Here is a 23,341-nt window from a genome sequence, read left to right on the forward strand (position 1 = left end):
CGTCCGTTCCCATGCGCTCTAACAAATTGTATGTGCAGTCTCAACTTGCAGTAGGCTAGATAAATCATTACCCCACTTTATTTGGGGTGGCTCAACATGTTGTAAATTTAAGTCATTTTGATTGTTTCCATTAAGCCCAATTCTAGGGTCTAGAATCACTTAAAGTGTGTTTGGTTTGGACTGTGCGGGTGGGAGGAGTTCCGACTGCTCCATTTTCAAAAGTGGGGAGGGAGGCTTCTTCAAGGAACCCCCTCTCCCTCCCGTTATAAAGAGACCAAAGTGCCTTCAAGCCAAGACATATTAACGGCTTTGGGGAATTATTGTGTTATCGGGGTAGCCGATATAGCTCTTCAATTTTGTTGAACGTCGACAGAACTTATTTATGGTCAGTTGACAAGGTTCTGTGAGCGACGAGATCTCGGGAAGGAGATCATGGAATACATGAACGATAAATTCGCATTGAAAAGTCAAGCGATTAAGGGCAGCGACTACTACATGGGCTCTGGCGGCGCGCTGGACCAAGTTATGGAGAGTTTGGACAGTGTGCAGTACTACAGCAAGACGTCGCCCAAGTGTGTGCAGGCCTTCGGGATACAGAGCAGCGAGCACCACTCGCGAATGGAGCGGTCCTCGCCTTGCGGAGACCAACACGGTTAGTTACTGGAACCTTTTTCACTCACGATGCATTAAACGCTACCAAATATATTTTTTAATTAACTGTCGCTGAAATTGGTAGGCTATGAGATGTGTTACGATGCATTAGGCCTATAACTAAATGTACATGCATTATAGTCTATACTTGCAAGTAAAGTGTTACCCACGTTTTTTGTTCTCAAAATTGTGCCTGAGAAATGAACATGGTAGGCTACTTGTGCGTAATTTCCTCAACTCCACATTTATGTGCCATATCTCAAACATGTTTTTTTAATGTTATGTGATTCTTATTGCTCTAAATCCATAAACTATTGAATTGCGGCAATTTAGTTATTTTTTATATTGCCAAGCTAGCAACACATTGAAAGAGCAATGGGCAGATGTGATCATATTTAAAATCTGCCTGTTTAATATGAGGAATGGAAGTATGTTTATAGGCTCACATTATTAAGTTGTGGTTTTGAGAATATTATTTTACATCCCCAAACTGAAATATAACCGTACTGCAAAATATTTCACATTCACCTCATATAGGTTAAATAACAAATATTTAACATGCAACATCTCTTAAATGTAAATATATTCGTCAATGGCCTATTATTTATAGCCTCACTCACCTGTCATAGATTACTTAATATGGCATATGCCTATATTTTTGCAACATCTGCGTAATTCATTGATTTATAATACAAATAATACATTTTATTTTTCTTTCATATAGCGAATTATGGTGTCCAGAAAACGGAAGATACCTTGCACGCGGACCTTGGAAGGTCGATCGACAACTGTTGCAATCTGAGGGCCTCGCCGGTAACGGCGTGTCAGGAGAAAACGGATTTGGACGAAATGGGTGACAAGTGTGACAGTAACGTATCGAGCAGTAAGAAGAGGCGACACAGGACGACATTCACGAGCGCACAGCTGGAGGAGTTGGAGAAGGTGTTTCAGAAAACTCATTACCCAGATGTTTATGTGAGAGAACAGCTGGCGATGAGGACGGAACTAACCGAGGCCAGAGTGCAGGTAATGTAGGCCTACTCTCACTGTCCTTCAGTGTTCTATTGCCACGTTGTTTAGGAACAGAATCGGGAACATCACATGTAGCCTACTATTGACTGAGATCACTTTGGTCTTATTTTAGGTCTATTAAAACAATTTGTTATGTATTTAGAATGTACAAAATAAGCAGGCCCAAGGTTATTTAATGTAGTGCAATGCAGGTCATTTAGGCTTTTTAACCATATTTTTTTAGCATATTTTAAGATTTACTACTGTCAATTAAGAATTGATCCTCGATTTCTTTATTGGCTCTATATTTGTGTGACGGCTTGGTGTAATCTAACAGAGCAATAGGTTAAGACAACGCTGAAAAAGAAGGTACATGTTGACCAATTTCTTTATTGACAACGTTGGAATATTTTGTATCTCTCGTTCCCGTTTTAGGTGTGGTTTCAAAACAGAAGAGCCAAGTGGAGAAAAAGAGAACGTTATGGACAGATTCAACAGGCAAAAAGTCACTTTGCAGCCACATACGACATATCAGTGTTGCCAAGAACAGACAGTTACTCACAGGCAAGTTTGCTCTTTCACCAGAACAACAATTTATTTGTCACTATTGAATCGTTTTTTTTGTCTCCATCTTCTGTAAAATCATATAATCTGAAATTAAACATATGGTTTTGGTAGGCTATACTAAGTCCTAATTATTGTTAATAAATACCTAATATAATTTGTGGAGCATGTCGTGCGTCAAAATGGAATAGGTTAGACTACAAATAAGATGAGAGTGCTGTTGACCGCCACAAACCCTTGATAGATTGACCATCTGTGACGGCGGGTTCGGTTTATCATGCACCATATTTCAGATAAGATTTCCAAAGTTGATTAGAAAGTATCTAGGCAAACCACTGGAATTAATGATTCCGTCTCAGATTTCACTGAAAATATTTACTTTTCTCTAGACTGTGTAGGCTATTCTTTTAAAGCCAACATTAAACGTTAAAGCCATAACGGGCTGCCAGAACGCGTTATTCAAAAATAAAATGTATAAAGCCTTCATACCCGTAAATGACGATACATGTTTAACTTTGTCTGACCCATCAAAATCCTTAGGTGGGGTGTGGTCACGCCGTCGGTGTAGAACGCGCTAGTCGCGTTTGAAGTAAATAGACTACTCTTACAGACTAACATCGTTGAAGAGGATTAGCTTTGAAGATGTAAAGGCGTACATCCAGGCTCTCAATGTCCTGTCCTAAATCAATGCCTGAATTTGTTCCCTCTCATATGTTTCTCATATAAACACTAGAATAAACCCATCGCCTTTAATATAGTTTATCCAGATATATGACTTACTATAGAGGGCACTGACGCCAAGTGGTGGATTGAAACATGCCCAATATCTTACTGTTTGATTTACGACCATGACTAAATCCATTTGAAAGTTGATGATTTCTTCCTTGTACATACTGTAGGGGGAACATGAATTACATTTGTTTTTGTGGGTTGGACATGGACATTTCTATGAAAGAGCATGATCTGGATTGGTTTTAAAATGTGAAGTTTGTGTAAAATTGTTGCTATATTTATAGATGGTTGAGGTCATATCTGATATGCTCTCTATGTTTAGGGAAATCATTTTGTTTGCAACCAGTTGAAAATATAAACGCTAACAAACCTCATTACTTATAACCACCAAACCAGACCACAATCTTCACCAGCACCACAATTAATTGTCTTTCTAGTATTTGCTAAATTTGTCTGTAAACCAACATGTGGCAGTAGCCTACTGTAGTTCCAGCCCAGTGGTACACTCTTAGAAAAAAGGGTTTGAAAAAGGTTCTTTGGCTGTCCCCATAGGAGAACCCTTTATGGTTCCAGGGAGAACCCTTTTTGGTTGCAGGTAGAACCCTTTTGGGTTCTAGATAGCACCTTTTTTGTCTAAGCGTGTCGGGAAAATGCTGAATAGTAAGTATAGTGACCAGATGGGCTCAGATCTTACAGATATGATTTTTCCTGGTTGATCAGGAATACAATTTGTGACATCTGGACTGGAAGCCTTCTCCCCCTGATATTCTATCACATCCCTGAAATCTGAAATGTAAGCTTCGGCTATAGGCTATCTGAAGTAGCCTGATACCACTTCATAAAAAGAAAATACCCTCAATATACTGTAGAATAGAATAACTTCAACGCAATGTTGACATTTCCCTATGGTCTCACAGTGGCAAAATACTAAACATCAGTAGCACTTCATAATCAAAGCCAAAACCAATCAACTTTTCTGGTAGAATAATAAATAACCAGATAATTAATGATCTGTTTTATTTTCGTCCACAGATCTCCAACAACCTGTGGCCCAGCCCTGCTCCCAGTGGCTCTGTGGTCTCCTCCTGCATGCTCCCCCGTGGATCTCCCCCATGTGTCACCTCGTATTCCCACTCCCCCCGCTCCGCAGCCGACCACGGGTATGTGGGCTTCCCCAACCAGCAGAACCAGTTTGGACACGTCTCCCTCAACAACTTCTTCACGGCCGACTCCCTCCTCACGCCCTCGCCCAACGGACACCCATTTGAGACCAAGCCCGAGTTTGAGAGACGCTCGTCCAGCATTGCCGTGCTGCGGATGAAGGCTAAGGAACATGCGGCCAACATATCCTGGGCCATGTGATTGTGAATGTCTCTTCTGCATGTCCAGCCAGCTGACTGACTCACAGCCTCTCTAACTTTAGCATTACTACTGCGCACGTTTATAACCCCCAATGTTGACTGACAGTAATCTGACTGTGACACTGATTGATTGAAGAGGACCTACAAAAGTCAAAATAATGTAGGCCTAGATGCTGATAACTGACTGGTTGTCTCCGAGACTGGAGAGACATGAAGCCTCTCCATGGACTCAACAAACTGTGAACCTGTTGGTCAAAAGAGTCAAATGTCAGAGGAGATTAACTGCTTCAAGGTTTAAAGGTCTGCTCATCGAGGTTGAGCAGTGCATTTCAGTTCACAACATACCAACACACAGATGAAACTTACTTTCAGGTTAACACCCGATGTTAAACAATGCATTGCTGAAAATGTACCCCTCTGTGACTTGAAAACTCTGAGCCGGTTTGAGCACTCCATTAAGAGTGGCGCAGCGGTCTAAGGCACTGCATCTCAGTGTTAGAGGCGTCACTACAGACCCTGGTTTGATTCCAGGCTGTATCACAACCGGCCATGATTGGGAGTCCCATAGGGCGGCGCACAATTGGCCCAGCGTCATCCAGGTTAGGGTTTGGCCGGGGTAGGCCGTCATTGTAAATAATGATTTGTTCTTAACTGACTTGCCTAGTTAAATAAAGATACAATAAAATAAATAAATAAAAAGCATGCTTTGTGTGTCCAGGAAATAATCCATCTAAAGATCAACTATAGTATGTCCTATAAGTTGAGGACAGTGTGAATATTGTAATTCCCTGTGCTTTATAATTCCATTGCCCTACAGTCACTAAAACGATGCACGCACATCTTAGAGGTAGAAGGCCGTGTTGTTATGATTCTGGATGGTCAGATAGCTAGCAACAATAACAAAAAGCTGCTATGAGGGGAATCGTAGGTGGCTCGTTTCAGCTCGTTGTCTTGTTATTGATATCATGTCTTGTTCTGAGGTGTTTTGACTCATGCCACATCTATGCTAACATGGCAAAAAACTCACTAGCTAGCTAACCAACAACTGTAACAATGTATCTGAGAGACAACTGCTCATTGTGCAAATGTATTTATGTTTTTAATAAACATTTGGAGACTAAATATTTATGTTGTCAACAATCTTGTTTGTTTTGCCCCAAGGGTTGTGCACGTATTGGTTTTGTCACTAAACAACCCAACCTTCTACTGTATGCCGCTCAGGATCTTCAGAGCAGAACAGAAATGAAATGGACTGACGTACTAACATGTCTGCAATGTGCCTTGCAGTAAAGCTATGTAACCTCATTAGCTGTGTCTGTGTTGTGCTACAAAGCCCCAGCACAGGAAGCAGTTAGACATTTTGTAATTATAATTTCTATAAAAATTATCAAATGAAAAGATAATAAAAACCTAAATTGTGATAGATTATGTTTTATTGTATTCACACAGTTTATGAGTCACTCATTGTAGACAAGGGATAATCTGCCTTACAGGGATGTAACCATAGCGTTACACTACAGTAATATACTGTAATTTAACTATTGACGTACCTAGTATAATATGTATAATCTACATGGAAATTAGAATTAGCATTAAAAAAACTTCAGGCACTACATCTCTTCAGATACAATATAAATCGTTGATATTATTATCCGACTTAATCCCCCTCTCCCCCCTATAGTCACACGTATTACTATTATCCCTCCACATGGAAACAGGAGCATGTTCTCTGCCTTTCTCCTCTGCTGAGGGCTGACGTCAGCCCTTTGTGTTTCTCTCTCTCTCTGAGATCACTGTCTGTTCTGTAGCGGATAGCTTTTCATCGTGCAAAACCTGTCCATATGAACGGTATGCTTGATTTAAGCGTAACTTGTGTCAGATGCTTTGATGTTGCACTGCCTTTGTTTTCCTAGGGACACTACTTCACTTCCTGGTTATTGCCAATAAAAAGTATGCATCAGAGTATTTTATCTAGGAAATACAGACACGTGTCAAAACAAGGGTCCTTTGATGAGAAGCTTCATTCTTGGGTCAATTTCAACGCATATCATAATGCGAATGATGTCATTTTCTTGGCTTCGGATTATCTCTACTTTTAATTAAACTCTGATTCTTATCTTACAAAAATCCATCTATGCATCTAGCATGTTCCGTAGACATCCAATAGAACATATATCGTATTAGACAAGCTCACGGCAAGAAGCTTTCTCAGTAATGGGCCACCCTCCACTACCCCTTACAGACAGTGTGCGTGTGTGCGCACATGTGCATGTGTGAAAGAATGTGTTTTACTGTATCTGAATGGCCATCAGTTACTCCCCCATGAACTTCTTCCGTTTATCCCCCCTACAGTATGTCCCAATTCCTCTGATTCCTGCGCTTTATCCCCCCCCTACAGTATTTGTGATCACAGAAACAGGCCGGCCAGGCTAAAGACAGATGTGTGGGAAGAGGGTGGAGGAGTCATCCCTGCCTCATCCCAGGGCAGGCTCCCTGCTCCTACAGACTAGATCCATCACCAGCTCCAATGGGTTTGACCTCGCTAGGTTAACCTAAACCATTAATAAGACCGCACCTCTCTCCCTCCCTATCTTCGTCGTGCTGGGGAGGATTGGACCTAGTGGGGAGGTGAGGGAGGTGATGACTAATGGGGGAAGTGAGGGAGGAGAGGACGGGCGGAGGTGTGGGAGGAGAGTACTGAGGGGGGAAGTGAGGGAGGAGAGGACTGTGGGGGAGGTCTGAGAGGGGAGGAGGGGGGAAGTGAGGGAGGAGAGGTCTGAGGGGGGAGGTGAGGGAGGAGAGGACTGAGGGGGGAGGTGGGGGAACACTGAGAGGGGAGGTGGGGGAGGAGGGGACTGAGAAGGGAGGTGGGGGAGGAGTGGACTGAGGGGGAAAGTGGGGGCGACTGATGGAGCTTGGCTGACCTGTCGAAAGGAAGACATACAGCTACATCAAACAGAGTTTGAACAGAAGGTATCTGAAGTGTGTAGCTTCCTATAGCTGCACCATTTATGCTTTAGTGGATGAAATGTTTTCAAGAGGGCATTTTCACCTGATTGATAAAATAGTCAGGTCAGTTAGGGAGAGTGTACCTCTCTCTCACTCCAAGCTACAGATCACCTCCCTCTAGTGGTTGAAATGTATTGAACAAAAATATAAACACAACAATTTCAAAGGTTTTACTGAGTTACAGTTCAAGATATCAGTCAATTGAAATAAATAAATTAGGCCATAATCTATGGATTTCACATGACTGAGAATACAGATATTCATCTGTTGGTCACAGATACCTTAAGAAAAAGGTAGATGCATGGATCAGAAAACCAGTCAGTATCTGGTGTGACCACCATTTGCCTCATGCAGCGCAACACATCTCCTTCACATAGAGTTGATCAGGCTGTTGATTGTGGCCTGTGGCATGTTGTCCCACTCCTCTTCAATGGCTGTGCGAAGTTGCTGGATATTGGCTGGAACTGGAACACTCTGTTTTACACATTGATCCAGAGCATCCCAAACACGCTCGCATGTCTGGTGAGTATGCAGGCCATGGAATAACTGGCACATTTTCAGCTTCCAGGTATTGTGTACAGAAGATCCTTGCGACATGGGGCCGTGCATTATCATGCTGAAACATGAGGTGATGGCGGAAGATAAATGGCACGACAATGGGCCTCAGGATCTTGTCACGGTATCTCTGTGCATTCAAATTGCCATCGAGGAGCATCCAGATGCTGCACTTGATGAATTTAGAAAATTGCTTCTTCCAATTATTGATAAACATGCACCTGTTAAGAAACTGACTGTTAGAACTGTTAAGGCTCCATGGATTGATAAGGAATTTAAAAGCTATATGGTTGAAAGAGACGGGGGCAAAAGTAGTGGCTAATAAGTCTGGCTGCACAGCTGACTGGCTGGTTTACTGCAAATTGATAAATTATGTGACTAAGCTCGACAAAAATAATAAGAAACTGTATTATGAAGCCAAGATCAATGATATAAACTTTGGAGTAGAAAGACAAATATATCAAATTAGACGAATCAGATGGCTTATTCATTACAAAACCATTTGATGTTGCCGAATATTTTAATGATTACTTCATTGGCAAAGTGGGCAAACTTAGGCAGAAAATGCAACAACGAACAGTGAGCCATCGTACTCGTGCATAAAAAAAAAAACAACGAAAGAAATTCTCTGTAAACAAATGAAAAACAGACTTCCAGCATGATTATAGAGAAGGGCACTCAACACAAATGACTGATGATTGGTTGAAAGAAATTGATAATAAAAAGATTGTGGTAGCTGTACTGTTAGATTTCAGTGCAGCCTTTGATATTATTGACCGTAACCTGTTGTTGAGAAAACGTATCTGTTATGGCCTTTCAACCTCTGCTATATTGCGGATTCGCAGCTCTCTAGGCCTTCTCTTTTCTATTTTTACCAATAACCTGCCACGGCATTAAACAAAGCATGTGTGTCCATGTATGCTTATGATTAAACCATATACACATCAGCAACCACAGCTAATGAAGTCACTGAAATCCTTAACAAAGAGTTGCAGTCTGTTTTATAATGGGTGGCCAGTATTAAACTGGTCCTGAACATCTCTAAAACTAAGAACATTGTATTTGGTACAAATCATTCCCTAAATTCTAGACCTCAGCTGAATCTGCTAATGAATGGTGTCGCTGTTGAACAAGTTGAGGAGACTAAATAACTTGGTGTTACCTTAGATTGTAAACTGTCATGGTCAAAACAAATAGATTCAATGGTTGTGAAGATGGGGAGAGGTCTCTCTGTAATAAAGAGATGCTCAGATTTTTTGACACCACCCTCCACAACGCTAGTTTTATCTTAGCTTGATTATTGTCCAGTTATATGGTACAGTTCTGCAAAGAAATACATAGTTAAGCTGCAGCTGGCCCAGAACTAAGCGGCACGTCTTGCTTTTCATTGTAATCAGAGGGCTAATATTAATACTATGCATGCCAGTCTCTCTTGGCTAAGAGTTGAGGAAAGACTGACTGTGTCACTTCTTGTTTTTGTATGAAACATCAATGTGTTGAAAATTCCAAATTGTTTGCATAGTCAACTTACACACAGCACTGACACACACACGTACCCCACCAGACATGCCACCAGTGGTCTTTTCACAGTCCCCAGGTCCAGAACCAATTCAAGGAAATGTACAGTATTATACACAGCCATGAGGGCATGGAACTCCCTTCCATCTTATATATACGCAAGTGAACATCAAACCTGGTTACAAAAAATAAATAAAGCAACACCTCACGACACAACGCTTCTCCCCCATGTGACCTACTTGTTGTGTTTATGTACTGACATGTATGTGGAACTGATGCACACACACACTACATGTTCATGTTTTTAAATGTATGTAAATTGTAAAGTCCTTTGTATGTAATGTCTTTTTCGCTATGTGTCGGACTCCAGTAAGACTAGCTGTTGCCATTGGCGTCTGCTAATGGGGACTAGGCAGACTAGACTAGCCGTCGGCTAATGGGGACTAGGCAGACTAGACTAGCCGTCGGCTAATGGGGACTAGGCAGACTAGACTAGCCGTCGGCTAATGGGGACTAGGCAGACTAGACTAGCCGTCGGCTAATGGGGACTAGGCAGACTAGACTAGCCGTCGGCTAATGGGGACTAGGCAGACTAGACTAGCCGTCGGCTAATGGGGACTAGGCAGACTAGACTAGCCGTCGGCTAATGGGGACTAGGCAGACTAGACTAGCCGTCGGCTAATGGGGATCCTAATAAATCTACTCTGGTGCTACATCCTGGGCCAGGTACAATTGTCAGAAATTCCAGACTACTTTTCCTAGTGACCCAGATTTAAAGCTCACTTTCCCATGCTTAACCTCCAGCAACAGTCTGTTGGAATAAAAACAATAACATGCCAATGTTGATCGAAATTCCTGTTCATGTCATCATGTGTCATAACAGAACAGTCAACGTCCCATGACTTCAGCGAGAGGATGCTTTTCTTTCGAATGGCTCTGGAGTCAGCCAGTTAGCCTGTGTCAGTGGCCAAAAGCCTTTCAGCAGGTCCCCTATCGTCAGTGCAGGGAGAGAGTGTTGACCAGCGAAAGTGGGCCGAAGCCTGCTGAAATTAGGCCATCAGCACACTGCAGAGGGATGCCTGTTAAATCTAATTATGGAAGGATAGGACTCTTACTGCGGCCTGTCTGTCTGTAAGAGGGGAGGAGTAGCCATTTTCCTCTCATAGGAAAGAAAAGGCGTCCGATTACTGTCTGCAAGGCATCATATTGGATGATAGTTTTTGTGAGTGTGGGGGGGGCGGGATGTGTGTGTGTGTGTGTATGTGTGTTTGAGTCTGTGTGTCTGTGTGTGTGTTTGTGTGTATATGTGTGTGTGTGTGTGAGTCTGTGTGTCTCTCTATGTGTCTCTGTGTGTGTGTCTCTCTCTCTCGCTGTATGTGTGTGTGTGTGTGTGTGTGTGTGTGTGTGTGTGTGTGTGTGTGTGTGTGTGTGTGTGTGTGTGTGTGTGTGTGTGTGTGTGTGTGTGTGTGTGTGTGTGTGTGTGTGTGTGTGTGTGTGTGTGTAACCAGGGCTACATGTAGTCCAATACCCTGCGACCAATGGAAGATCCGGACCCGCATCCCCTTCCATTGACATCACCTCTCTGGTGTGCACAGGGAGGGTGTGACATCACACACACCCAAGGGTCCTGAGGACCGTCTGTTGTTTTGTGGATTCTGTACTTTAGCGTCATGCCTTGAGAGAAATGCTGACTGGAAAACTAGCTTTTACATGAGATTCTCACACTAGCCGTTGTTTCTTTGCAGACACCCTCTGTTTCATTCAGATGACTGATAATCAACGCTTAACACTCCTACCACTGTAACTCCAAACATTTGCCTTTGGCCTACAATAACATTACTAACACCCATTCCCACTGACTTCTCGCTAAACATCACACACACACACACACAAACGTGCGGGCACACACACACCTCCCTTCCACACACTCATTAAGTGTGTGTTTTCTCTTCATCAGGCCGACACTCCACTGACAGACGTTTCAGCCGTGTCCCATCGTTCATGCTAACTCCCAGCCTGCACTGGGGTCCCTGGTGTTTTCAAACTCCTGTGGTGTCAGAGGCCACAGGAGTCTGCTGCTGACAGTTATGGATGTTCGGTAGAAGAGCCATAGAGCCTTGTGTGTGTGTGTGTGTGTGTGTGTGTGTGTGTGTGTGTGTGTGTGTGTGTGTGTGTGTGTGTGTGTCCTAGCTTTATCCCAGCTTTATGATTTATGGGCCAGTTCCTTGAACTGTCTCTCCAGTGAAGAGTGACTTATGAAGTGTGCTGTTACTTTTTTATTTTCTTCAAAGCATCAGGCAAGTGAACAAATACTGCGTATGTCATATTTCTAAAGCCTAATCGTTGAAAAGTTCTCACTGAATAGGGTATTTTTATGAGTTACTGTAAAACACAAAGTTATTTTTTAAGCAAAAACCTGATTGTAGGAAATCAGTATCAAAGGCTTTATTTGAAAGGTTGTGCCAGTTTATGAAACTTTAATTGCAAACAATCCACATAGTTCTGAAGAAATTGTTAATATGTAAGGTTTTGGGTCAAACTCATCTATGTTTAAAATTCAGTGCTGCTAGAGTTGCTGTCAGTTGAGAGTTGCAAACGTTCTCACAGTATCAGAGGGAAACGACTGAATTAAAGTTATGGTCTCAGGTTTTCCATTATAGTTAAGTGTGTTTGCGTGCGTAGACACACACTCATAGTACAGCTACGTAGCCACACATGCAAACACACAGTCCATCCAATGTTCATGAAGTTCATCCCGTACTGAATTAGACCCCTAGAGACAGACACACAGACACACAGACACAATGAACAGAGAGACCTATGCCTGACATGTAAAGCTATAATTAGAAAAACATGTTGAGTCATTTGTCAATGGACGTGCATTGGTAAAAAGCAATTGACTCATGAATAGTCAGATGAGACATATCCCTGGTGAGATTAGCAATGTTGCAGATGCTGAAATAAACTCCCAATGAGAACACTCGCCACACGCAACTGTGACGTCTTTGCATGAGAAATTGACTTGGGAAGATGGACAGCGGTTACCAACGTGTAATTTACTGTTCTTAATGGGTAAGTAAGTTCCTGCTGATCAAACCCTGTTACTTTCAAGACACTGCATCTCTCTCTCTCTCTCTCTCTCTCTCTCTCTCTCTCTCTCTCTCTCTCTCTCTCTCTCTCTCTCTCTCTCTCTCTCTCTCTCTCTCTCTCTCTCTCTCTCTCTCTCTCTCTCTCTCTCTCTCTCTCTCTCTCTCTCTCTCTCTCTCTCTCTCTCTCTCTCTCTCTCTCTCTCTCTCTCCCCCAGTGGTTACCAATGTGTAATTGTTTCTCAATGCTCCAATAGAAAGCGACCAGGGACTATCACTGTTCAAAGTGTCATTATTCCCTGGAGGAAAGGGAGCAAGAGGAGGAGATAATCAGCTGTTGATTGACAGGGGTCCACGTCTCGCCTCTCCTCTCGGGTAGATGCATGTTAGTTTAAGGGATTTTGGAGAATGAGTGGAGGCCATTAGCCATCTCAACCTGGAGTGTAGTGACTGAAAATTGGAGCTCTGTTGGGCTCTGTGGCTATCCTTGTTCCTCCTCCACTGTAGCTCACTAATTATGTTTGGGGGGAGGGAGGGGGTGAGCAAGGTTTAATGCCCCCCTTCTGATTGGGTCTGGTGAGTCAACCAAGGGGACAGTCTTTTAGTGTCTCCCCAGCCCTTTTCATCACCCCTGGAGGGAAACCCTGTGGAGTGTGCTGAGTGGTGGGCAGATTAGGTTCTGTGTCTCTTCTTATCCTTCGCTAATGAGTCTCTGGGAAATAATTACTACTGTTATCACAGTTAGCTACTGGGATGGCCACTAACCCTAACTTTAGCTTCATGTCCACACCCCAGTTCAACCCTAACCCTAGCTTCAAACACAACCTACCCCTAACCGTAGCTTCATGTCCACACCACGATTCAAACCTAGCTTCATGTCCACATCCTGGTTCAACCCTAGCCATAGCTTTATGTCCACACCCTGGTTCATCCCTAACCCTAGCTTCATGTTCACATTCCATCCCACTTCAACCCTAACCCTAGCTTCATATCCACCTCCCATCCCAGTTCAACCATAACCCTAGCTTCATATCCACCTCCCATCCCAGTTCATCCCTAACCCTAGCTTCATATCCACCTCCCATCCCAGTTCATTCCTAACCCTTGCTTCATATCCACATCCCATCCCATCCCAGTTCAACCCTAACCCTAGCTTCATATCCACCTCCCATCCCAGTTCATCACAGAAACCCTAGACCCACTCCAATTTGCATACCGCCCAAACAGATCCACAGATGATGCAATCTCTATTGCACTCCACACTGCCCTTTCCCACCTGGACAAAAGGAACACTTATGTGAGAATGCTATTCATTGACTACAGCTCAGCGTTCAACACCATAGTACCCTCAAAGCTCATCACTGAGCTAAGGATCCAGGTACTACACACCTCCCTCTGCAACTGGATCCTGGACTTCCTGACGGGCCACCCCCAGGTGGTGAGGGTAGGTAACACCACATCTGCCACGCTGATCCTCAACACTGGAGCCCCTTAGGGGTGCGTGCTCAGTCCCCTCCTGTACTCCCCGTTCACCCATGACTGCATGGCCAGGCACGACTCCAACACCATCATTAAGTTTGCAGACGACACAACAGTGGTAGGCCTGATCACCGACAACGATGAGACAGCCTATAGGGAGGAGGTCAGAGACCTGGCCGGGTGGTGCCAGAATAACAACCTATCCCTCAACGTAACCAAGACTAAGGAGATGATTGTGGACTACAGGAAAAGGAGGACCGAGCACGCCCCCATTCTCATCGACGGGGCTGTAGTGGAGCAGGTGGAGAGCTTCATGTTCCTTGGTGTCCACAACACCAACAAACTAGAATGGTCCAAACACACCAAGACGGTCGTGAAGAGGGCACGACAAAGCCTATTCCCCCTCAGGAAACTAAAAAGATTTGGCATGGGTCCTGAGATCCTCAAAAGGTTCTACAGCTGCAACATCGAGAGCATCCTGACTGGTTGCATCACTGCCTGGTACGGCAATTGCTCGGCCTCCGACAACAAAGTTCAACCCTAACCCTAGCTTCATGTCCACATCCCAGTTCAACCCTAACCCTAGCTTCATGTCCATATCCCAGTTCAACCCTAACCCTAGCTTCATGTCCACATCCCAGTTCAACCTTAACCCTAGCTTCATGTCCACATCCCAGTTCAACCTTAACCCTAGCTTCATGTCCATATCCCAGTTCAACCCTAACCCTAGCTTCATGTCCACATCCCAGTTCAACCCTAACCCTAGCTTCATGTCCACATCCCAGTTCAACCTTAACCCTAGCTTCATGTCCACATCCCAGTTCAACCTTAACCCTAGCTTCATGTCCATATTCCAGTTCACATATAGGACCTCTTCTTTTAAAAGTTAAAGTCGCTTTTTGACTATCTGTGTGTGCATGTATGTGCGTGTGTGTGCGCATGTGTGTGCATGTGTCTTCAAGAGTGTGTCTGTGGGCGGCAGGTAGCCTAGTGGTTAAGAACGTTCAACCAGTAACTGGAAGGTTGCTGGTTCAAATCCCTGAGTCGACTAGGTGAAAAATCTGCCGATGTGCCCTTGAGCAAGGCACTTAACCCTAATTGCTCTTGGTAAGAGCATCTGCTAAATTACTCAAATGTAAAAGTGACTGTGGTGTGTAGCTGGGATGTCTCCAAGATGGATGACTCCACCACATGAAAGCAGACAGGGGGGAATGGTTTATGCTCCATGGCTCTGTCAGTATGTGTGCCAAGCCAAACTGGAGCTGGGCTTCTCTGTAGACCTTCTATCTGACACTGTTTGCTCTGCACCTCCAGGTATTTCAGATAGCAGTACATATTCATGGAAGCATATGTATGCTAGTGGGCTTGCCATCAGGGATAGAGATAGGGACTGGAAGGAAGAAAAGTATGATAAAGGATCACACTTTATTTGGATAGTCTGGATAGTCCATCTGTAGATGCTGTACAGATAGTCATACTATCAACAAATTAGCTGTTGATAAACAACTGCTAGGGTTAGGGTAAGGGTTAAGATTAGGGCTAGTTAATTTAAATGTTACTTATAGTCTGTACATAGTCTGTAGCGCATCTACAGATGGACTATCCAAATAAAGTGTTACATTATAAAGTTTACCTCTCATTGTAGTAACAAGAAAAATGGAAATGTATCTCCATTTTATATTTATATTTGTATATTTATATTTAACCTTCATTTATTCAGTTAAGAACAAATTCTTATTTACAATGAAGGCCTACCAAAAGGCAAAAGGCTTCCTGCGGGGACAGGGGCTGGGATTTAAAAAAATAAATATATATAGAACAAAACCCACATCACGACAAGAGAGACCTAAGACAACAACATAGCATGGTAGCAGTACAACATGGCAGCAGCACAACATGGTAGTGACACAATATGGCAGCAGCACAACATGGTAGTGACACAATATGGCAGCAGCACAACATGGTAGTGACACAATATGGCAGCAGCACAACATGGTAGTGACACAATATGGCAGCAGCACAACATGGTAGTGACACAATATGGCAGCAGCACAACATGGTAGCAGCACAAAACATGACACTTACATTATTGTGCACAGACAACAGCACAAAGGGCAAGAAGGTTGAGACAACAATACATCACACGAAGCAGCCACAACTGTCAGTAAGAGTGGGCCATGATTGAGTCTTTTGAATGAAGTGTTACAGTACAAAGAGTTTCCTGTTTAAAGACCAAATACCATTTATAACTACAAATGGCTTGGCTTGGCTCCGTAAGTGTGAAAACGGTACCATTGGTCCTCCAAGACCAGGAATGAGGAACATGGGACTAGCTCAAGGTTCTGTGAGCTGGTTAAACTAATCTGAGATGAGACATTTTCCTCTGTATCCACCAGATGGCACCCTATGACTTCTGCTGTCAGAGTTCACACCAGTCAGTCAGTCAGGGTTGGAGGAGGCTACAGGATGTTTATATTACTACAAACGTGGGCAGGCACGCAAATGTACTATACTCCACACTATAAACACATATTAACACCCTGTAATGAGCTGAAACTGAGCAACAGACAGAAGCTATAAAATAATAGAGAGACTGGGAAGTACTCAGTGGAATGTGAATGCTGTAGAACTCGCCAGCTTGTAGTCCCAAAACATCCACTTTGTTCAGCCACTCCTATGGGAAAAAATGAATGGAGAACAAATGGGGTTTTGGGAAAATAAGGTCTGAGGGTAACATAGGCTTAGGAGATCTTATAAGTTTTCTTCTATGAGATAATATCAGTCGTTAACATGACCTTTATGAATGATGAAGCCTGTATGTGCTTTATGTGCTTGTTTTGATTACATAAATGCTTCCAAAGGTAACTTTAGCTGAGAAAGATTATATCATAAAACAAAACGTATAAGATCTCCTAAGCCTGTGTTTTCCACAAACCTTATTGTCTGCATTTATCCAAAACCCCTATTCATTTACTCATAGGCTTCGGCCAACAAGCCACGGCGGAGGGAGCCTCCGTTAGTGCCTACAAAGAGACGCCATTACTACTGCTCTCTATAGTGTAAACTCATTGTATAAATATCAAACCTTGTAGATCATGCCATCTGCTGGTGAAAACATTTACAGATTATGGTGGGAAAGCTACTGCTAGGAAACATCACTGGGAATAAGGTCTATTTCATTAGTAGTCCTGCACGTTACTCAACAAGAATACACCAGCCCTATCAAATTACATAGCTTCTCACTCGTAGCTGATGACAGTTCAATTTGAGATGGTGACGATAGTGACATCTCTATCTGACTATGCAGCCCAATATGCTGTACAGATAGATATAGGATCTTAATTTGAGCCAGTTTGCTACAGCAGGAAAATAATCCTGCAGCAACACGGGTCCCGTGTGGCTCAGTTGGTAGAGCATGGCGCTTGCAACGCCAGGGTTGTGGGTTCATTCCCCACGGGGGGACCAGGATGAATATGTATGAACTTTCCAATTTGTAAGTCGCTCTGGATAAGAGCGTCTGCTAAATGACTTAAATGTAAATGTAAATGTAAACAGGAAATGTGAATTATCATGTGGATTATAATTAATGGACATGTTTGTAGAGGTTGATTCTTTGCTAGGGCAAATCAAGTCTGAAATGTCAAAGTTGAAATTGCAAACTTTAGAAGGATTTTAAAACTCAAATACACCACACATTTTAAATGTGCATTGCAGGAAAGTTATCCTGCAACAGGGTGATCAAATTAAGATCCTTCACCTGTATCTCTGTTGCCTGCACTAATGGCAAACTCTCCATTTTCTTTGGAGGTTGCATTGGACCAGTGGCGATTTTAGCATGTAAATCTTGATGGGGCAAAATCAAAGCCACAACACTAAACAATACATTAATTGCACTATAACGGTGACAAACGGTGCCCACAAACTGTTAGGGCCTACTTAAAGCTGTCCCAACAGCAGAGCTTTCCTTCCAGCACCATGGAGTGAATCCTTACCACTGCTACACCTGCCTATCAGCAGAGCCCTGTCTGGCAGCCAAACAATTCATTCAGCCTCATTTATTGCCTTTTTAAAATACATTGCTGATATGGCTGACCATATCTCCCTGGCATATTACATCATTTATGCAGAAGCATATAAGACATTTTTTGACTCACATTGTTGTGTGAGGCGGTCCTTCTTTGGCAAATTTTGCCGTCAAAGAAAAAGGTTTACAATTCCGAGTTGGATGACCGTTCAAAACCTATTTTCCCAGTCTGACTTCCCAGTTGCAATGCTTGTGGTTAGCCACTGTCACCGATTCCTTCCAAACAACTCATTGTTGAATTTGCGATTTCCAACTTGTTGTGTAATGATTATGTCCAGTGGCCGATGAGCACCAATACATTTTATCTATAATTTCTCTTCCTAATTTGTCTTCATATGACAAGGATTAAAAAGTATTTGCCAGTAGATTGTCTACTTGATTTATGATGATGACTGCTTGCTAAGATTTTGAAAGTATGATGTTAACATGATCAGTCCAACCAAAGCTACTGTAGATATAACGTGATTTGACGTAATTTCATCGTAATTTCAATGACCTTGAGCCTTCTTCGAAGGACACTTCTAATGTAACTCTATGGCAGCACCCAAAGGGCTCACATTCTTGGTGTCTTCCCTTACTAAAGGCGGGTGATGTAGTGTCCCCATGAGTGACAGAACACTGAGCCGATCACGGTGCAATGCTGAGCCAATCACGGTGCAATGCTCCTATTTTCTGCTGGCCTGCCCCATCACCACAGAAAGCACTGAGCTAGGCTGGAACACCTGCATTTTGGAGCTGCCTGTTTATATGCAACTTTATTAAAACTCAATTACATATATTTTTTAAATTGTTTGCAAACTGATATGTGACACGTATTAATGCCAAAATAACATGTAAAACAGGCAAGCCCTCCCCAAAAAATACATTTATATATATATATATACATATATACATGTTTTTATTATTCTTTAGATTTTTTTTGCAAACAATGTGGGGCCCTGAATGACGGGTCGCCACTGCGTTGGACTATGCATTTGTCTCTGTGTTCTCTCTTTCACAAAGCCAGTGGGTGCGAGAGCACCAGCTGGACTGATGCACAGGTCACACTGGCTGCGTCAGCTCTGACGAAGGCCGTTGGCGTGATGACTACTCACTCTACTCGATCCAGAAGCTAAAAGGCAGAAGATGAAATGATACGAGCGGTTAACAGGTACTCAACACTGTCCACTGTCATTAGTCAGATCACAAGGCTCCTAATCACAGTAGTACAATTGAGAATATGCAAGTCACCTCTTTGAAAAGCTAGTTTAATTCTCAAGCGTATAGCTCTCCAATGATATACAGATGTTTTCAAAAAGCCTGGATACAGAAGAAGCACATAGATACAGGCATCGTTCTGTATTTTGGTTGAAGTGCGATCTCATGGTAACACCACTATCACTTTGACGATAGTGTAAGACGTCTGATATGGGTATTCAATCTAAGGGGATAGTAAATAGAGTCGTAGTGGTAGTAGATCATAGTTAATAGTGTCCAGGCCCAGGAGAATAGGAGATTCATAATAGGATGTGTGTACAGGACAGCTCCCTGGAGAGATGGGAATTGATAGAGATGTGTGAATTGAAGCTGAGACAGCAGGGCTTTTCTCTTTCTTTGGCCCTTAAAAGACATTAAAAAAATCACTCAGCAGAACAGTGCATCCCTGTGGTGTGCGTGTGCGTGTGCGTGTGCGTGTGCATGTGCGTGTGCGCGTGCGTGTGCGTGTGCGTGTGCGTGTGCGTGTGCGTGTGAGTGTGAGTGGGTGTGTATATACAGTATGTGGTGTTCGTGCGCGTGTGCCCGCGTCTGGGGGTGTTCTGTGTGTGTATGTGTGTGTGTGTGTGCATGCATGCTTTTGAGCGTACTTGGCTGTGCACATGCGTACGTGTGACCACATTTTCATTATGAGCGGTAGAGCTTTTCAATATCCCTCTTGGCTTGTTACAGGTGTGAAACTCTCACCTGTTATGGCTTTGATGAGATTGTGATTGAGTCTCTCCTTCCATCCCGGTCCTGCTCAGCAGTAGTTGAATCCATCCTTCAACGTGCACTTCAACACAATGGTTCTGCTGTTATTATTGGTGTGATCACGGAGTCATTGGATGAGATTTTACCACCCTCCAGTCCCTTACCCCTCCACTTACAAAATACAGCTCATAGAAAAATTGTCATATGTTTGGAATGGTAGATTTCAAATGATGGAATTGGAATGATGGAATTAGAATGACGGAATTAGAATGATGGAATTGGAATGATGGAATTAGAATGATGGAATTGGAATGATGGAACTAGAATGATGGAATTAGAATGACGGAATTAGAATGACGGAATTGGAATGACGGAATTGGAATGACGGAATTGGAATGATGGAATTAGAATGATGGAATTGGAATGATGGAATTAGAATGATGGAATTGGAATGATGGAACTAGAATGATGGAATTAGAATGATGGAATTGGAATGATGGAACTAGAATGATGGAATTAGAATGACGGAATTAGAATGACGGAATTAGAATGACGGAATTAGAATGACGGAATTAGAATGACGGAATTGGAATGACGGAATTGGAATGACGGAATTGGAATGACGGAATTGGAATGATGGAATTAGAATGATGGAATTAGAATGATGGAATTGGAATGATGGAATTGGAATGATGGAATTAGAATGATGGAATTGGAATGATGGAATTAGAATGATGGAATTGGAATGATGGAATTAGAATGATGGAATTGGAATGATGGAATTAGAATGATGGAATTGGAATGATGGAATTAGAATGATGGAATTGGAATGATGGAATTAGAATGATGGAATTAGAATGATGGAATTGAAATGGTGGAAATCGAATGGAATGAAATATCTACGTAAAATATTAACCCTATATCAAGATGATGCATCTTCTTGCGTTGGTGTGTGTCCACATATTAAGTCGAAATTTGAAATGAATCATTGTCTGAGTTTTTGTTGTTTTGGGCATGGGTGGGTTTTCCTTTTAGTTTGAGACTTCTGGCTGTAATTGCACACTGTAAATGCACTAAATCTACTGGCAATGAGTCACCATTCAAATTTTCTTCCTTGGATGAGCAGTGATCATCCAAGGAACGTAGGCCTATATTCAGCGTAAATGAACACAGTATCATAAGATTTGAGTGCTGTTGTTTGCACCATATAGTAAAAGCTTTTAACAGCGTGTAATACAACATGATCTGATGGGAGCAATCTAAAAATGTACACTGCCATGTAAGATAAATCATCTACATGTTTATTATAATATAAATAATCTACATGTTTATTATAATATAAATAATAATATTAATATGAATCTTCTCTTATGATTTCCCCCCATAGTACTCATTTAACCACCTTTATTTATCAATGTTTAATTTTCTATAGCAATACATATATACACTAAACTCAGCAAACTCACTAAACTCTCACTGTCAACTGCGTCTATTTTCAGCAAACTTAACATGTGTAAATATTTGTATGAACATAACAAGATTCAACAACTGAGACATAAGACATGTGACTAACAGAAATGCAGCTGGTGTCCCTGAACAAAGGGGAGGGTCAAAATCAAAAGTAACAGTCAGTATCTGGTGTGGCCACCAGCTGCATTAAGTACTGCAGTCCTCATGGACTGCACCAGATTTGCCAGTTCTTGCTGTGAGATGTTACCCCACTCTTCCACCAAGGTACCTGCAAGTTCCCGGACATTTCTGGGGGGAATGGCCCTAACCCTCACCCTCTGATCCAACAGGTCCCAGACGTGCTCAATGGGATTGAGATCCGGGGTCTTCGCTGGCCATGGCAAAACACTGACATTCCTGTCTTGCAGGAAATCACGCACAGAACGAGCAGTATGGCTGGTGGCATTGTCATGCTGGAGGGTCATGTCAGGATGAGCCTGCAGGGAGGGTACCACATGAGGGAGGAGGATGTCATCCCTGTAACGCACAGCGTTGAGATTGCCTGCAATGACAACAAGCTCTGTCCAATGATGCTGTGACACACCGCCCCAGACCATGATGGACCCTCAACCTCCAAATCGATCCCGCTCCACAGTACAGGCCTCGTGTAACGCTCATTCCTTCGTCGATAAACGCAAATCCGACCATCACCCGTTGAGACAAAACAGCGACTCGTCAGTGAAGAGCACTTTTTGCCAGTCCTGTCTGGTCCAGGGAAGGTGGGTTTGTGACCATAGGCGAAGTTGTTGCCAATCATGTCTGGTGAGGACCTGCCTTGGTGGAGTACAAACAAATATTTTAAAGTCCAAGCTATGGGGCTGTGCCAAAAAATTGACAAAATGATTATAGCGGGCAAGAAGTCAATAAACCAAGGGGCCTGTAGACAGGACCCCGACACCTAATATTGGTGAAGTACAAGAATACTTAAGGCCCAAGCTATGGGGAAGGTGGGTTTGTGACCATAGGCGAAGTTGTTGCCAATCATGTCTGGTGAGGACCTGCCTTACATCAGGCCTACAAGCCCTCAGTCCAGCCTCTCTCAGCCTACTCGGACAGTCTGAGCACTGATGGAGGGATTGTGCATTCCTGGTGTAGTTGTTGTTGCATTCCTGTAGCTGTCCCGCAGGTGTGATGTTCGAATGTACCGATCTTGTGCAGGTGCTGTTACACGTGGTCTGCCACTGCAAGGACGATCAGTTGTCCGTCCTGTCTCCCTGTAGCGCTGTCTTAGGCGTCTCACAGTACGGACATTGCAATTTATTGCCCTGGCCACATCTGCAGTCCTCATGCCTCCTTGCAGCATGCCTAAGGCACGTTCATGCAGATGAGCAGGAACCCTGGGCATCTTTCTTTTGGTGTTTTTCAGAGTCAGTAGAAAGACCTCTTTAGTGTCCTAAGTTTTCATAATTGTGACCTTAATTGCCTGCCGTCTGTAAGCTGTTAGTGTCTTAACGGCCATTTCACATTTGCATGTTCATTAATTGTTTATGGTTCATTGAACAAGCATGGGAAACAGTGTTTAAACCATTTACAATGAAGATCTGGGAAGTTATTTGGATTTTTACAAATTATCTTTGAAAGACAGGGTCCTGAAAAAGGGACGTTTTTTTGTTGTTGCTGAGTTTATATATGCAAAAGTATGTGGACACCCCTTCAAATGAGTGGATTTGGCTATTGCAGCCACACCCGTTGCTGACAGGTGTATAAAATTGAGCACACAGCCATGCAATCTCAATAACCAAACATTGGCAGTAGAATGGCCTTACTGAAGAGCTCAGTGGCTTTCAACGTCGCACCGTCATAGAATGCCACCTTTCCAACAAGTCAGTACGTCA

The 23,341-nt window shown here is 43.0% G+C and overlaps 1 protein-coding gene across 1 annotated transcript; it reads left to right on the plus strand.

Annotated features, from left to right (window-relative positions):
* The first annotated feature begins 282 nt into the window (after positions 1-282).
* On the plus strand, positions 283-5,443 carry alx1 (ALX homeobox 1). The gene is made up of 4 exons (XM_071416057.1): positions 283-652; positions 1,376-1,677; positions 2,098-2,226; positions 3,991-5,443. The coding sequence occupies exons 1-4, from the start codon at positions 433-435 to the stop codon at positions 4,318-4,320; spliced, it is 981 nt and encodes a 326-aa protein (XP_071272158.1). The 5' UTR covers positions 283-432; the 3' UTR covers positions 4,321-5,443.
* Positions 5,444-23,341: the final 17,898 nt, after the last annotated feature.

The sequence above is a fragment of the Salvelinus alpinus genome, chromosome 9, assembly GCF_045679555.1.
Source record: "Salvelinus alpinus chromosome 9, SLU_Salpinus.1, whole genome shotgun sequence".
NCBI lineage: Eukaryota > Metazoa > Chordata > Actinopteri > Salmoniformes > Salmonidae > Salvelinus > Salvelinus alpinus.